An 18,030-nucleotide genomic window follows, 5' to 3' on the forward strand; every position below is an offset into this window, starting at 1 on the left:
AGAGAGAGAGAGAGAGAGGAGAAAGAAAGAGGAAAAGGAAATGATCTGACTTAACATGAAACAAAGAATTTGCAAAGATGCCATTGAGTTTGTTTTGAGTTGGCCTTCTGCTACTGCTCATGAATGGGGCCTACCTTTAAGAGTGAGATTCCCTTGCAGACAAACAATATTCCTCAAGGCTAGGATTAGGAGATGAGGGTCTGTGTCCACTTCTCCTTTCAGCTCTAGGACCCCATCTGGTGTAGACCCGTGCAGGCCCTGTGTAAGCTGCCTGAGTCTCCATGAGTTCATATGTGCACTGTGTTGAGAAGGCCTTGATTCCTTGGTGTCCTCCAGCCCCTCTGGCTCTTACACTTTCTGCCTCCTCTTCTGTCGGGTCCCCTGAGGCCTGGAGGACCAATTCCTCCCCTTAACCTATTCAGGAAGATGCCATTCATCAGTGGCATGTGACCTCCTCACGATGCACCTTCCTGCAGAGACCCCAGGGCACCCTCGGTGGCAAGAAACCTATCGCCTGAGTTTCTACTTGTGTTCTCTCCTACAGCTGTCATCTGTGGAAGCTACTCTACTTCTCTGTCCCTCACACCCTCACCAGTAACACACAATCCACACAAGTTGTCCACAATCCAGCTTGGCATTTTTAATGAGGATTAGGATGCGGTCACCAAGTTTTTAAGAAGCTAACATCCTCATGTTTAGCTATAGAGTTATTGGGTTTTGCTTATCACATTATGTGCTATGTGGCACATGCACTATGATAACATTTGGTCCCCAGGTGTGGGGTGAGGGAGGAGGGGCCGGTAGCCCTTCCCTTTTACAACCATAGATAGAACAGGGTACAGCCCTAATGTACAGCAGGGATGCCACAGAATCATGGCAATCAGCAGGCCACTCGCACTCCGTGTCTCTCCCGGTGACAGATCAGGAAGAACCAAAGCCATTCTTCCCTCACCTCTGACGTCCATGAGACCCCAACATAGCCACCTATACCTCCTTAGCACTCGACATCTGTTTATTTGAAAGGGAGGAATCCAACAGTTGGATTGGTGATTGGCTAAAGAAATGGAACCCCTGTTACTAACCATCAAGGCAATGGATGCGGACTGCTGCAGAGAGACAAAGTACACCTTGGGGCTTTTCCTTGGTACAGACATCAGGATCTCTAAGCATTTCCAGAAACAACTCAGGGGCCAGTGGTACTCTGGGCTGGAATAAGGAGAGCTAATGTTGTCATTTTCTGGCCTTGCAGACATGACTAGATATCATAAATCTGCTCAAAATCTGATCAGGGCATAGCTGCAGAGAGTGATGAGAACATCGGTCACAGTTGCCAAGGAGACACGTGTGTAGCCTCTCGCCTCACCCATGACTTATTAGAAAAGTCTTCAAGCCCTTCTCTTCAGCAACCAGCACATGTGACCAAAATGCCAAAAATCTACCAGAAAACCTAGGAAATTCTACAGCAACCACCATTTAAGCCACCTCAACAGAGTCACAGGTCACAAGGGAAACCTAACTTCCCAAAACAATTACCAAAGGGCTCCGCAGCAACATCCTTAAGGTGGATCACATCACATCCTTCCCACCAGGCATCAAGTCTCACCTGCACACACTAAAGAACTCACACTAAAGAACTGAACTGTCTTGGTAGGAGACTGGACCCTGGAACCCACTGTACCGCTGGTTCTCAAAGTACGGTCCGCTCACTGTAGAGGTCCCCAGACCCTTTCCGGAGTTCAAATAAAACCTTAAAGTGACTAGATATGACTCGAGTGTGTCCTCATGGTCCATATGCTGGCAGCCTGATGGTGTTAAGTTGGAGGAAGCTTGAAATAGTCGGGCCCAGCAGAAGGCAAGTGGGTCATAGAGGCACCAGCCTTTGAGGGGATCAATACTGATCTCATGGGACTGGATATAGTCCTATAAGAATGGCGTGTTGAAAAAGAACCTGGAACCTCCCTGAGTCCCTTTTCATACACGTAGCCTGCCTCTCCCACACACACTCCTGCCATGGTGGCATCCACTGTGCCATGTAGATCAAAGGTCTTCACCAGAGTCCAAGCACACAGGAGTCTTAAGACTCCGAGACTCCAAAACTATGGCCTAAATAAACACCCTGTCTATGTAATATCCATCCTCAGACACCTTGTCAGAATGGCAGGCAGCTGACTGAGACAGTAGAAATATGGTCAGTAGGAAAAACTGCTGACTCTTTACACAAATGTGAGCTTTAGTGAACAACTAGAACACTGATTTACCTGGAGAACAGGCCCACGAGAGCTTTTGTTTAAGCAGTATTAACCCCTCACAGTCTGGAGTACACAGCACCCATCTTCAGCATTCCATGCAACCAAACAGGAGGCACATGTGCCCACTGGCCCACTGGCCCAGCAGGAAGGAGAGTGGCTACAGCTTGCGTAACCGTCTAGCTGTCAGTGAAGTGAACTTGCTGCTATTTTCAGGGAACGGCAGACAGACCACGGCGTTTCAGACTTGGAATTTGGCAGGCATTTCTTGAAAATAAACTGAGCTTGTCACACCAAGGGAAACAAATGATGCCCTGTTCTCCATGATAAAACACAAGCTGCAGGGTAAAAACCAGAACTTTCGGGAATCCGACATCAAGAGCTTGGGGGCTGGGAGAGACTTAAAATGCCAGCAATCTTTGGTGGTCACATCAAGAAATGTGTTTTTTTTTATTTATGTTTTCCATATAATGAGTTGTGTCCCCATTTAGAAGATCCGTATGACTCAGTAACCGATAGATTTCACATGACTGGTGGAGCATTGTGCTACTTAATCATACAGGAATAAAAGATTCAACACGTATGACAGGCCTATGGGAACTAAGAAAGCACAAAAAGCCATGTATGTGGTTTAAGGTTCCACATTGAGGGATGGGGATGAAACCTGGTTTGATAATGTACTTTCCTAGCAGAAGTGAAGCCCTAGGTGTGAACCCCAGAGCCACATACGCCAGATGTGGTGGCACACACTTATTAATCTAGGCCATTGGGAAACGGAGGCAGGAAGGTCAGAAGTTCAAGATTATCCTCAGCTAGATAGCAAGTTTGAGGTCTGCATGGGCTACCCCAGGGCAAATGAGGGAGTCAGATCCCTTGAAGCTGGACTTATAGGCAGTTATGAACAACCCAAGATGGGTGCTGGGAACTGAACTCAGGACCTCTCGAGGAGCAGCAAGGACATTTAAGCACTGAGTTATCCCTCCAGGCCCAAGTTTTAATTTCCAATATAGCAAATGTCAATGGATACAGCCCCTATAAACAAGAGCTACAGGGATCCTGAAACTAAAAGTCTGAGCGCCACTGCTGAAGTCTAAACTTGTACCTAGACAAGCTCTCTCCCTTACCATGTCCCCAGCAGGGAGAGTAGCATGCTGTCCCCACTGAGGCAGCTCTAACGTACAATCCTTAAACCAACTTCCAACCAGGGATGCAGCCTCACTTCACAGAGCCCTCAGGGGACTCCACACCACTCCACCCTGCAAAGGTCCATGAGCAAACACACGTGCCATACACATGTGACAGCCCCCAGGAGCCTCAGACTAAACCAATAATGCTCTCATAATGTTCCCACACCACTCCACGGGTGGTGACCATTCATGGAGCACTAACACTGACCAGCAATGCCTGCCAGAGAAAGGCATCATGGGATGGCATCAATGTCTGAAAGCCAAATATTTGCCACCCTGGGACTAGGCTACTCCCCCTCCACATTTGGAGAAATCTCTTACATACTGCCAATAAGAATTATCCCTTCAAAATTCAACACTACCAAGTAGTAACTTTCCCCCTGACTTCTCTCCAACCTTGCTAGGCACTTTCCTCTGACAGGGTCCAGTTTATGACGTTTCTTCTTTAACAAGAGGCCTTGAATGGGACACAGCACCAGGTGAGGTGTGAGCCACGCAGGGAACCAGACTCCCATTCCTTCAGCAGTACACCAAGATGTGTGACCATAAGACTACAGAAACGCCAGAAATGCCTAGGTGATTTCTGATAGCAGTCCAACAAGAACCTCAGCCAAGAGAAATGAAATTCCCAATCAACAGTCCCACCGGACTGGATGAGGCAGGGAGAGGATCCCCCCTCCTTTGTTCTAACTCCACAAGAGTGAAAAGATGGGTGTCGGCATCAACACACTTATCCAGACAGACACACAGCTAAGTGAGAGGAAGTGGCCTCCACAGACAACCAGTGTAGGCCTGCGCGGGCCCCCCATGTTCCTGATACAGGACGTGATGCTGCTATTTTCCCATTTATTATTTGGAAAACTTCTTTCATGCTATCCTCTCATTTGATGTGCCCTTCCACCTAATGAGATCAAATCATGCCCCCTCCTTAAAGAAAACCACCAAGTAGTGTGAAATTTTTACAGTTTTTCTGAAAGAAAAAAAAATAGCCAGGAGGTGGTGGCTCACACCTTTAATCTCAGCACTCAGGATGCAGAGGCAGGCGGCTGATCTCTGTGAGCTCAAGGCCAGCCTGGTCTATAAGAGCTAGTTCCAGAACAGGCTCCAAAGCTACAGAGAAACCCTGTCTCAGAAAGAAAGAAAGAAAGAAAGAAAGAAAGAAAGAAAGAAAGAAAGAAAGAAAGAAAGAAAGAAAGAAAGAAAGAAAGAAAGAGGAAGGATGGAAGGAAGGAAAGAAGGAAGGAAGGAAGGAAGGAAGGAAGGAAGGAAGGAAGGAAGGAAGGAAGGAAAAAAGGAAAGAAAGAAAGTTAGTTGATAGCTTTAGGACCAGGATTTCTACTCTTCTTTAATCACGGTGGTAAGCAATGATAGTCTCTAAATTAGGGGCGTTACCCTACTCTAAGAATGCAAAGACAAAGCCAGGAATGTGTATCTTCACTCACAGTAAGGAGAGATGAGATCAAAGCATCCATGTCACTAACTCAGGCAGGCAAACTGAGGGCAAGGAAGCAACGAAGCCTGCTGAGACTCCACCAGAAAGAAGGAAGCTCTGCACGCATCCCTTTCTCAGCCAGCAGTGCCTAAAGCCCATCTCTCACTCCCTGGTCTACGGAAAACAGAAAGGCGGTAGTCCCACCTGCGGGGAGCTGGCGACAGGTCCAGCCATCATGCCTCGGACGATCAGGCCAGACTTTGGCCTGGTCCTCTCCGCTGCCCTCTTCACATCTGTGCAAGGCTCCGATGAGTGAAGCTGCTCCACCTTCTCCCACGCAGAAACCAAAGGGAGGCTGTCACCCAGGACCGTGTACGCAGGCTTACTTTTGTGTGGGCTCTTTTTGGGTGATATGAAATTACCAAGTATGTCCCCATCATGATTGGCATGCCTGCAAAAACATAATATTTCCATTAAAACAGAGCCACCAAATGAATTATAATAATAAACCCCATAGTTAACCATCATTCATAAATATATTATTAAAAATGTGCCAAGGCCCTGTCAGTAGAGGTAGGAAATAGAAAGCACCTCTTTGGTACCAGGGCAAGTGCAACAAAGTACAGGAAAAGTCAGAGACGACGATCCCCGAAAGGACTCTAAGCCCTAATGGCTGACAGCTGAAGAGCATCTTGGATCCTGCAGATTCAAACGATAAAGGAAGAAACCTGCAGTGCAGCGCTGGGCATACAGAACTTGGCCTTGCAGTACAGAGAGCACACCTGGGCAGACTTGACATTTCCAGGTGTTCAATAAAGCTGCACGTGTGTGTGTGTGTGTGTGTGTGTGTGTGTGTGTGTGTGTGTGTGTGTGTATGTGTGTGTGTGTGTGTGCGCGCAAGACCGGGCAGGGAGGCAGCAAAAGAAAAAAAGTTAGAAACAATAAAAAGAAGCAAAAAGTGCTCTTTTTTTGTGGTGCGTCCTAGTGGTAAGTCATGTCGAGATGAAGCTGAGTATAATCTTCCCAATAACTGGCTGTCAGAAACTCACTGAAGTAGACGATGAATACAAGCTTCGTGCTTTCCATGAGAAGCGCATGGCCACACACACTGGTGCTAGTGCTCTGGGTAAAGAGTGGAAGGCTTACGTTGTCCAAACTGTGGGAATGACAAACAAGGCTTTCCCATGAAGCAACATGTCTTGACCCAAGGCAGAATGGACCTGCTGTTGAGAAAGGGCCAAGATCTGGAGAGAGAAAGCTCAAGTCTGTTCAGGGATGCATGTTGATGCCAAGCTGAGTGTTCTCAACTTGGCTATTGAAACAGAAGAGACTGGGGGGAGATGACGATGATGATTCCTGGACAGCTTCTACTGTGCCTCAGCAGTTGGGGCCCTAAACACTAGCAGAATCCTTTAGCTTTAGCTTTCCAGCTTCTCTAAAGAAGATGATGTTCTGTATTATGTGGTCAGAAAGCCCTTAAATGAAGTAAGAAGCTCAGAACCAAAGCACCCAAGATTCAGCACCCCACATGCCCTGCAACACGAATGTCAACACATCGCTCTGAAGAAACAGCACACTAAGAAAAATGAGGAGAGTACAGAAAATGCTAAACTTGGGGCCAGGAGAATGAAAGAAGCCAGGAAAAAGGCCAGGAACAGATTGCCAAGAGACGGAGGCTGTCCTCACTGAGAGCTCCTACTTTAAAGTCTGAGTCCAGTCAAGAATAAGTCTTTAAGAGCAACAGTCTGGCAGTAGTGGCACACACCTTCAATCCCAGCACTCAGGAAGTAGAGGCAGGCAGATCTGCGTGGGTTCGAGGCCAACCTGCTCTACAGATGGAGTTTCAGGACAGTCTGTTACACAGAGAAACCTCATCTCAAAACAAAAACAAAAACAAAAAACAAAACAAAACATAGTATCAAAGAAATGACCAGATTTTGAATCTCAAAAGAAGAAAAAAGCAAGAAGCAAAAAAGAACAGGACTGAGGTAAAGGGGAGCTTTGCCTGGGCTGCTCAGAGGCCTGCATCTCCTGATCTCAGATTTCTTCTCCTGGTCCCTGGTATACATGGCACTGATACCAACACTGTGCCACCTCCCAGCAAGCCTTGGGCCACATGTGAATGCAGCAGTCACTGTGTCATTGTTGGGGAATGTCAGGCAGAGAGGACAAGACCAAGAGAGGCTGGGGGAAGCTGGAGGGAGCGCCTGGAGAATTCCTAAAGTTCAGCACACAGGCCTGGGAAGGAGCTAGCTCACTCCAGTGAGCAGTGGGGGCTAGGCTGGAACAGACTTGCAAAGTTATCCTACGGTACCTGGGATTTCTCCTAAAAGTGACAGGGAGTGTCTTGTGACCATCAAGCAAGGAATGACGTGTCCCAATGTGGACTATGGAACACTCACACTATCCAAGTCAGGGCAGAATCTGTGGATTTGTTGACCTCCACATTACGCCCAGGACAGCACTCATAAGAGTTATGCAAGGAAAAAGGATGGACATGTGAACAAGGAGACTTTGTCATCTGGTCAGGAAGGGTGGAAGCATTTAGCATCACTAGGAACCAGGAGCTGACAGGATATAAGAAAGAAAAAAGAGAAAAGGGAACAAAAAGTATGCCAAGGTGCATCAGGCTTGGGAAAATGGTAGGATCGGGACCTGGAAGCTTCAACTACCACACTGTTGGTTTGCTCCTTATCTCAGAAATACTGACTTTCCCAACCAGACAGCAAATGCCTTTGCAAAAGGGGCCACCTTTTTACCTCCCTTCTGATCTTTCATGTTTAACCACCAGAAAGAAATGCTTTTCTGCCATGTGGAAGAAAAGACCCATTCCCCAGAAGCTAACCCCACTATTGGTAACTTCACACAGTATGGGATTGTATAAGTTATGCATACCATTGGAAGACCACGTGCACCATGTGATAATTGCAGACCAGTGAAACTGTTTTTCAAATAATGAAGGCTCAATTATAAAACAATATACCCATTTCAAAGCACATCTCTGAACCTTAGGAATCATGGAATATAAAGTCCACCTTTGAAATTCTATGTAAACACCATCACAAAATGGTCAGTCTCATGGCCTTTTGAAGAAACTAACATGGCTCTGTGGCAGAGACTCCAAAATATACAGTGGGGTAAACTGAACAGCGACACCCAAAGATGTGCACATCCAGATCCCTGGAAGCCCTAACTATGAGATCTGTGATGATTAACTCACACTGTCAACACGACTGGGCTCAGAATCCCCTGGGAGACTGACGAGGCACACCTCTGGGTGCATCCGTGAGAGCATTCCCAGAAAGGCTTAATTAAATAGGAAAAGACCCACCACCCCGGTGTAGGCAGGACCATCCCATGGGCTGAGGAGAACAAACGGGGTCAAAATGGATGCACAGGTTGCGGCTGAGAGAGCAGGCTGGGTGCTGCTGTGAAGGTAGTCTGTAAATGATGCTGACGCTGAGACCCAGCTGACGTTAGGGAAGGCTGACATGGTTCTGATTCCTGGAGAACATTCACTGTCCCTGTGATTTGTTACGGCAGCAACACAAGCTGCTAGGCAGAGTGAAGAGGCGGAGGAAGAGGCAGGTACCTGGCTTTGCCTGTTTCTGACCAGGACATCCGTCTTCCTGTGTCTTCATCTGAAAGATCATATATATTCACCAGGGTGGTCTCTGAGCACCTTGAAGACAATTTATTATTTTTCTTTGGAACCGGGAGTGTGGGGATCGGGTCTTCTTGGTTTAAGTTGTCTGTGGTCCCAGAATGGGCCAGAAAGTATCTGGTAATGAGCTCAAGGTTTGTTTTTAGAGGCTTTTCCTTTGCCTATCATTGGGAAGGAAAAAAATATCGTTAATTGAATGCACAGCGTTAAGAGAAGGGTGAAAAGATGACCATCCCGATTCTTTGACACAGGTCACCAGCGTTCCCATCACACTACACACTTCCAGCAAACACACACCTACTCATTTGTGTGCCAGGCATTACTGGGTAGGGATGCAGAGACAAAGACAAAATCTACTCTAAAAGAACAAACGTCTTGTGCATTGTGACATAAACAGAGGGATGTCCAAAGCTAATTTCCTTTTGCATTCTTTCCCTATAGAAACAACTAGAAGATATATATCATTTCATTAAGAAAATACAATTTAATTCTGTATTCCACTTCATTTCTAGGGCAGGGGTGCCACTGCAAGTGTGTAGGGGTCAGAAGACCACTGAGAACAGTCACTTCTCTCCTCCCACCAGCTCTCTGGCCTCCACAGAGCCGAGGAGCAGTTGAGGCCTGAACACTTAGTAGTGAGTGTTATGACTTGAATCTGGGATGTCCCCCAGAGGCTCATGTTCTGGGTTCTTAGTCACCAGTTTGTGGTACTCTTTTGAAGTGTGTGGAGCCTTTAGTAGACGGGGCCTGGCTGGCAGAAACAGATGATAAGGGGCAGGATTTTGAAGGTCATAGCTGCCCCTGATTCCAGCCTCACTGATGTACATCATGTTATAAGCCACCGTATCTTATCCATCATGATGGACCAAACTATTGAAAATCATGACCCCAAGTAAATGTGTCATCCTTTAAGACATTTCTGCCAGGTATTTTGTCATGGCAAAGACCAAGGTAACTATCACAGTGGATGATCCCTCTTTTCACTGACCACTAGTGACTGCAGACCCTGGAGCCAGAGGCTAAGATGAAAGGCGGAGTCATCTGGGACTGACTCAGATTCTACCACAAAGATTAAAACATACGTGTGTGTGTGTGTGTGTGTGTGTGTGTGTGTGTGTGTGTGTGTGTGAAGAAACTCTGCAAACAATTGTTTTTAGAATAAATGATATCAGTGTTTTCCAGCCTTTTTTTAAAAAAAATATGAGACCAACTGAGACTTACTAAACCCAAACAGCAACAATTAGAGCTTTGATTTCTTCTAAACCCCTTCCCCCAAAAAATCTGAACAGTCACCTAGTTGTCGGAGCTGTGACCCCCAGGTTGGCTTCAGAAATCAGGCATGCGTCAGTCCCATCCCAAGAGCTGAGCTGGGAGCACAGGCCTGCCCGCCGTGTATGCCAAGTCGGAGCAGCCAGGTGTCCGATGAAGGGCCTGGTGTGGAGCCCTCAGCATATGGCAAGTCCGTCCCCTGTTATTCCTCTCTGGCCAAGATCCATGACCAGTGGAAAACACTGAGTTCAACAGCCTTACCAGATAGTTAAAGTTGGGAATAATGGGTTTATTTACTTGGTTTTTATAAGACCAAAAATTGTGTCTTGGTCTAAATTAAGATTACAATGAAGCAAGTTGAAGAAAACATGTGAAATTTATTTCAAACAGCCTGCCTTTTCTCTCAGTGAGGCACTCTGGGCTACTTGGCTGCCCATGTAACACTTTTGTGAGTCCTTACATCACAAAGCTCACAGGGGACACAAGGCCTCACTGTGAAGCTAATACTATTTCCCCAGACCTCAGTCTTACATGGGTTTTCTAATCCATCACTTACATCTCAGAAAAAACAAGGTACTGGGAATATTCATACTGAGCTGTAGCATTTCCCTGGGGTCAGTGAGCTCTGGGCTCCGGGAATTTCAAAAAGATGATTAATAAACATCCGTGTCTTTAAAACAGAGGCTCCAATTCATTCTAACACGGCTAAAAACTACTGCTTATGTCAAACAGTCAAGAGATTTACCCAGGTCTGATGAAGCCTTAGGTTTTGAAGATAATCGTTACTGTAGAGACTATGGTATGGTGAAAACATGAAAATAAATGACAAGGTACTTCTGAGAAATTAGGTGCAAGTGGTTTTACATAAAATCCCAGGGACCAGTATGGTCCTTTGGATTTTCTGGGTGAAGGTCCCAGTCCCTGTGAAACATCTCCCCACCATGAACATCTCAGCAGAGGAAGGATAGAGAGCCACTAAGTCAGCATACCAGGATCCAGGACTGCACACACACACACTTGTACGGAGGACACAAGGACAAAGGTCCTATGGGATGCCTCGGTCTCTGGCCGGCCTCACTTGGCTGCCAGGGCCTAACCTCCTCAATGGAATCCTAAGGGCTCCTGCAGACAGAGTTGCTGTAAGCTGAAGGCCAGCGGCTGAGGTCTGCAGACCTGCCTGGAACCCCATCTGGCACTTACACAGAGCAAGCTGACCCAAGGTCCTCTCTGCCACACCATACACAGTCTGTGAGTTGTCAAGGGATCTGGAGATTTCTCTGAATATTCCAGTCTTGTTTTCATTCCTATGTGCCCATTCAGTCAGCTAGGATTTCATTTCATTTTATTTATTTTTATGTGTGGGAGGCAGTGGGGTGTGTGTGTGTGTGTGTTACATGCACATAAGTGTGCAGGTGTGCATGAAAGTTCACAGGCACGAGGAGGTTAGAAGGGGTGTCAGGTACCATCCTTTATCATTGTCTGCCTTATTGCCTGGAGATAAGGTGTCTCACTGCACGGGAAGCTGGCTGGCCAGCAAATTCCTAGGATCCACCCGTCTCTGCTCCCTAGTGCTGGTGAGAGAGGAATGCATAGCCACACTAGCTTTTTAATGTGGTTGCTGGAGACTCAGACTCTTACCACTGAGCCATCTCCCCAAACCCAAGTCTTCTTTGGAAAATCAATCTCTAGCCCAGTGTTGGGCCTGGTAGCACACATACGTGTAATTCCAATGCTTAGAAGGCTGAAGCAGAATTGCCATGGTTTGAGGCTAGCCTAAGTTACATAATAAGTTTGGGCCTATCCTTGGCTACAGAATAAGACTGTGTCTCAGGAGACAAAAAAAGAAAAAAGATTTCTATCCTAGTCAGATATCAAACAGCCTCTTTGGCCCACAGCACTCCTCAAAGGGCAAATTCCCATCATACCAGTGGATTCAGAGCTTTGGTCCTGTGCCCAGAGAAGTGGGCCCGGAAGCCGGCAGAACATCCTCCCCTTACTCAACATAGCATGGCTTCCCTTATGCTCACTGTCAGACTTCCGCATGAGATGGCACTTGTCGGCTTTCTTTTTAAAGTACGACAAACGCAGAACGAGGTGATATTCACCAGTCTCTCTCTCTCTCTAACTATCAGGTCTGTCATGCCCAGGCATGAAGGAACATTTCCTGGAGAGGACTCTTCTAACAGAAAGAAAATTTAAGTCAGGATCATAGCTTCTGCCTTCACGGATTCAGTCAGGATCATAGCTTCTGCCTTCAGTCTTCTAACCCCTTGCTCACATATCACAGGTACATAAGGATTCGTCAATAAGTCATAAGACAACTCATTAAACATGGGGACACAACATGAAACAGACACACAGTCTGCCCGTCGACTAAGTCCATGGGCACGAGGAAGGCAGACACTACTGAGCAAAATGTTCTACTTCAAATAGAGGGCATGGGAGAAGCCTCCAGGGCACTGTGACAACAGTTCAGTGGGGTAGGGAATCTAGGGCCAGGGGTCCCTCCATACCTCAAGAAGACATGTAAACATGTCCCCTTGGCTGTCTCAACTCACACCCCTGGGTGTGCTAAACCTAGCTTTCACCTCTGCTGACCTAAGTCACAAGAGACTTACAGCCACAGAAAGGAAATCTTATTTTATAAAATACTACTGCATAACATATCCTTAAGCAATCTTACTAAACATATCCTTAAGCACTCTTACTAAAGCTACAACTGTGTAGGGAAAAAGGCACAGAGAACTCAGCTTCTCAGGCATAGACTCGGTGACCTCAGACCCACCAGGGGACGCTCAGGCCTGGTGGGGTGAACCTAGTTCACTCTGAAAGTTGTCATCTTGGCCAATCCCCAAACCTCCTGCCACAGCTGCCAGGCCCTGGGTGCAAGGACACCAGCCGGCTTGCACCTCAAAAGATGCATACCTTGTTCTCCCTGTAGAGAAACTCCAGGTGGAGAACTTTGCGGAGATCGTTTCTACTGTTGATGCTGAGCTCACAGCGGGGGCGCTCCTGGTCCATGGTCACGAACGTCTTCTTCAACCCCTGAGGGAAGAAGTCTGAGTCACTGCAGGCCATCTGAAATGAAAACCTTCTCCTCTCTGACGCACAGTAAACAGAAAACTGTTGTGACCCATTAGGACTAAGCTCATCTGCCTTCCTTGTGTGGCCATGGCACGGCCACAGAGCTGACTTCAGAATTCATTCTCATGAAGCCAATGGGCTTGATAGCTCTGTCAGTTTGACTTGGGGTCAGCTAAGGCTGGGGTTGTGCACTTATTTTATAAATAACAATGAAATGCAGGTAACTAGCTTGCCGAAAGCCAGCTCCGGCTCTGTGTCTGGCCTAGACAGGGGCCATGAAAGACGAACCTTTAAAAATAAACGGAAGTTTGAAACAAAAAACAGTCAAAAGGCCAACAATTGTTCCCTTGACTTCTCAGCTGAGGAAGTCAGGAGACATGTTTGATGTCACATGATCCACATTGGTCTAGCCAGGAAGCCTGACTGGCACCCTGTCCCCTACAGAGCAGCTCATGGATAACTGCCAAGTCATCAGCAAACGACCACCATTCTCCCACCCTAAACACACAAAGACCAAGGCCTGGCAACAATAAACAGGGGGAATCCTGCATCCCCATATGAAAACAGCCAGACAGCTGCTTTCTCCCACACAAGACACTACAACCACCCAACGCCTGCAGGAGAGGTCTCAACCCCTTCCTTCAGGGCCAGAGATATCCCTTGCTCCTGATGGATCCCTGACTCCAAATGCTAGCTAGGTAGGCCCCAACTTTTCCCTCCGCCTTTGTCCTCAGAACTTTATCATGGCGCCAACTGCTGGAAAACAAAACCAAACTTGCTGTCTGCCATGGGTTTTGATGAAAAGTGAATCTGGGGGCGGGGAGAGATAGGCACATAGAGTTGAACCAGGGAGAGTGAATGGGGTCTTAAGGAATAGCACAGAGAGAAACAAACACACGTGTGTTGGAGAAAAGATGGTGGTGAGAAGGAGGAGGCAGGCCCAGAAGCAACCCCCAGAGCAGAAGGAATGGGAAAGTGGTTGTGCCTGGACATGGTGGTGGGCACTTGCAATCCAAACACAGAAGGCAGAGGCAGGAGAACCAAGAGTCTGAATACAGCCTGGGCTACAGAGAGAGCTTGAAAAGAGCCAGGGCAATGTAAACATAACCTGTCTCAGAACCACCCCAGCCACCACCACCAAAACACACGCAATTGCCCTAGCCCATAGCTTTGGCTCTCTGTGATTTTGTGAATATTTTAGTTTGAGTTTCTATTGCTGTGATGAATACCATGACCACACCAACTTGGGTGGGAGGGTTCATTCAGCTTCCACTTCTGTTCACTGTTCACTGCTGATGGAAGATGGGACAGGAACTCAAAGAGGGCAAGAACATGGAGGCAGGAGTTTCCATGCAGAGGTCATGGAGGGATCCATAGCTTGCTCAGCTGCTTTCTTATAGAACCCAGGATCACCAGCCCAGGGACAGCCCTACTCATAATGGGCTGGGCCCTCCCCATCAATCATTAATTTTTTTAAAATATTTATTTATTTATTTATTTATTTAGTATACAATATTCTGTCTGTGTGCATGTCTGCAGGCCAGAAGAGGGTAGCAGACCTCTTTACAGATGGTTGTGAGCCACCATGTGGTTGCCGGGAATTGAACTCAGGACCTTTGGAAGAGCAGGCAATGCTCTTAACCACTGAGCCATCTCTCCAGCCCCCCATCAATCATTAATTAAGAAAATGTCCTACAGGCTTGCATACAGCCTGATCTTATAGAGACATTTTCTTAATTGAGGTTCCCTCCTCTCAGACGACTTTAGCTTATGTCAAGTTGGCATAAAGCTATCCATCATAGTAAATATAGATACCTCTTTTAGATAAAACAATGGGAGGAAGAGGAGGTCAGGCAGGTAGGGTTTTGGAGGTGTTACCCAGTTGGGAGGTCAGCTTGTTGACCCTGTCTAGGGGGACAAGCAGGTGTGACAGCTGTAACATAAGAACCAATGAGTAAACAGTCAAGGTGAGTCCAGGACCAATCCTGATCAAGTCTGATCATGGGAGTGAAACAGACCCTGTCACAGGACAGAACAGATCAAGGGAAACAGGAAGGAACAGCTAGAAGCAAGATTGGGAATGTAAGCTGGGGCCAAGCAGTGGGATCCCGGGATGTTGGTGAGGGCTCTGAACTGCACTCAAGGGATGACGACTTCTCTGACACCTCTACATCTAGCGCCTAGACTTAGCATCAGCGATCCACCTCTGAGCCCATGTCACTGGTGACCCAACGCTAACCAAGACTCGAGGATAGAAGATCAAAGCAGACATTATGAAGCCAGATGCACCATAGTGTTTCAAAATAAACATAAATCATAATAAAAGCACACAGGCATGTTAAAACAGATTCACTCAGAGCTGGGGAAGCAAGTGTAAAGTTGAATATCCATGTGCAGGTTGTGTATAAGCATCAGATGTCGTGCATGGGTGCTGCCTGTCTATCACTAATTGCATTACTCATGAGTGAAATTGCAAACTTCCTGTTTAGAGAGATGAGGTAGTAAGGTCAAATTTACACTGCAAACGAGTAACATGTAACTAAACTTCCACCATCAAAACCTTCCCCTTTGTTCCATTCAAACGTGTGTGTGTGTGTGTGTGTGTGTGTGTTTCCATCTCAAACAAGTACCCTTTGGACCAGCTGAATATGACATCACCTGGAAACACAGATCCCTTAGTGCATGGTCCCCAGTCACTTCATGTAAAATACAAACCAATGCCCAACTCCTGGCGCCCAGGAAGCACCCTCCTCTTCTAGACCCCACGGGATGCCCACCATGCTCCTAACTTAAAAATACTTTGAAAACTCTTCTGGGACAAGGCATAAGAGGATTTACATAATTCTTCTACAAAAGCTCATGCAGCAGCTGGAATTTCCGCTTTTTATTTAAATGAACAGAGGACTGACGGTCCAGAACTTTCCTTTGAGAAGCTCTTTCCTAGAGACATGCCCTATGCCCCAGGTTGGGAGAACTTGCTCTGCCCTGGACACCTTTGCCAACCTGGCACTGCCGTGACAGTGGTGCCAAGAGAGGGCAGCAGACCAAAAGCCCGTTTCCTTCGTGGAAGTGGCCTCGGACTAGGAAGGACTGGCTTCTGGGAAATGTAGTTTCCCGGTCGCGGAAAAAGGTGCGCTCTTGGGGGAATCTGAGGCGAACAGAAGGGGTGGAATGCTCCCCCAACCCCGAAGGTGCAAAGGTACTGCCAGAAACCCCAGGCTGCCCCCCACCATTAGAGCGGTCTCCTGGGCTTCGGAGTGCACAGCCATTACCTTTCTGCTAAGAAACTCCCTGACTAGGGAAGCGGCCACCTCCTCCACGTACAAGCTGTCCATGCTGCTGGCGCTGCCCCCCGGGGCCACGCGGCCGCCTGCAGCCCCAGACCGCGTAATCCGTTGGGCCCAGTAAAGCAGCGTTGCCTTGGCGACGGTGGCCTCCGCACCAGGAAGAACTCCTCCCCTTCCTGGGGAACCGGCGTTCTAGGAGAGCGGGAGAAAAGAAGGGAGGAGCATCCTTCAAGCTGCTCAAGAAGCTGTGCAGCAATTGAGGGCGGAGCATAGCCTGTGAGCCCTGGGAACAGGACTGACTCTGGCCTCCTGTGGTGGATGTCACTGCTCCAGACATCCATTTCTCCACAGATACATTTCTCCATGCCTACCCTGTGGTTCTTAAAGGTCTGAACCTGTGGGAAAGTAACACCAACGATCCACCCTCAGGACTCCAGTTGCCTCCCAGGTGTACTGATACAGTCCTTAGTGCCCTGTCGTCTGTATAGCAAGGAGACCAAGACTCCAATTCCTAGTTTCTGGAAACTGGAAGGGATGATAGGTGGGTGAAGCCCAGGTCTTTATCATTCACTTGGGTACCACCTCAACCTGTTTGACCTCTGTACTTCCCGGTTGTGTTGATTTGATGGTGCTCCCATAATAAAATGACAGTCTGTGGCTTCAGCCACAGAATTACTCTCCTGCAATCTTGTAGCCTCCGAGTTCATGATCAAAGTGTCACCGAGGCGCTTATTGCTTGAGGCCCCTCTCACTGCCTCCATCTTCTTTGTGTGTCTTTACGGAGCACCCTCTAAATGTGTCTATGCTATCCAACTCTTCTCAGAAGACGCTGGTCACAAAGAGTTGGGTGCCCACCATAATGACCTCATGTTTATCTTATTTTACCTCATAGGTCACATTCTGGATGCAAGGCATTAAGACTCGTGAACTTTAGGGTCTCAACCCAGCACACATCACCTATATTACTGCTTAAATATTATTTTCTTTAAACCAACATGTTTCTTCTTTTTTCTTAGAGGAGTTCCCAGGCAGAAAGACCCACAAAAACCTTAGGTTTATATGATTATTAAACTCTAATAAACATTAAAACATTCACAAAATCGGAAAAGTGGGTTTTCATCTAAGACTGTCTCACAGCCAGAGCGGGACATGCACTGTGGTTGGGAGGCAGCATGCCCCATGTCAGTGTCCCGATGACATCACCGTTTCAGGACAGCCGGAATTAGTTTCCAGGCATCCTCACTTCCTAAGCCACCCAAGTTCTCTGCAAGGGCTCACTTGGCCCTTGGGGCTAGAAGACCTTGCATGTGCATAGAGGGAAGGTGGTGGTCATGAACCTTACCAGGGGGCCTGCGATTTCAGATGCAAAGGCACACTAACAAATGTGTTGCAATTTCAAAACACAAGGCAGACTTATTTACACATACAGGTAAGAGCTTGCGTGTCCAAAGTGGTAACTGCTTGTGTTGGTTTTGTTCCTGCTGCTGTGGCATCCCCAGTTCCAAGTTCCAGCTCACAAAAGTCACAGCAGGGTGCCTGAGGGCAGTCTGTATTCTCACATCCACTAACAAGATGGGAATGTAGTGAATATACTCATGATCAGCTAATCTCCATCAGAACACGGTCAGAAGGACGACCCGTGGTGAGCAATGCCTTGGGGAACTGGGGGCCTTTTACCTCGGGTGCCCTTTGTTCCCTGGACTGTTCTTGGACATGATTCCAGGCCTCCTGTGACAAACACTGGCATTTAATTTATAAGATAAATTAAATGGTGGCGCACGCCTTTAATCCCAGCACTCGGGAGGCAGAGGCAGGCGGATCTCTGTGAGTTCGAGACCAGCCTGGTCTACAGAGCTAGTTC

General features: G+C 47.4%; 1 protein-coding gene across 1 annotated transcript in view; it reads right to left on the reverse strand.

The window, feature by feature from the left end:
• Mindy4 (MINDY lysine 48 deubiquitinase 4) overlaps positions 1-16,274 on the reverse strand; it is a 110,443-nt gene extending 94,169 nt beyond the window's left edge. The window contains exons 1-4 of the mRNA XM_005360806.3: positions 16,155-16,274; positions 12,724-12,843; positions 8,458-8,690; positions 5,070-5,316 (exon numbers count right to left, since the gene is read on the reverse strand). Of these exons, the coding sequence (XP_005360863.1) occupies positions 5,070-5,316; positions 8,458-8,690; positions 12,724-12,843; positions 16,155-16,217 (663 nt within the window). The 5' untranslated portion in view covers positions 16,218-16,274. The remainder of the gene's footprint in view (positions 1-5,069; positions 5,317-8,457; positions 8,691-12,723; positions 12,844-16,154) is intronic.
• Positions 16,275-18,030: the final 1,756 nt, after the last annotated feature.

The sequence above is a fragment of the Microtus ochrogaster genome, linkage group LG3 (genome assembly GCF_000317375.1).
Source record: "Microtus ochrogaster isolate Prairie Vole_2 linkage group LG3, MicOch1.0, whole genome shotgun sequence".
NCBI lineage: Eukaryota > Metazoa > Chordata > Mammalia > Rodentia > Cricetidae > Microtus > Microtus ochrogaster.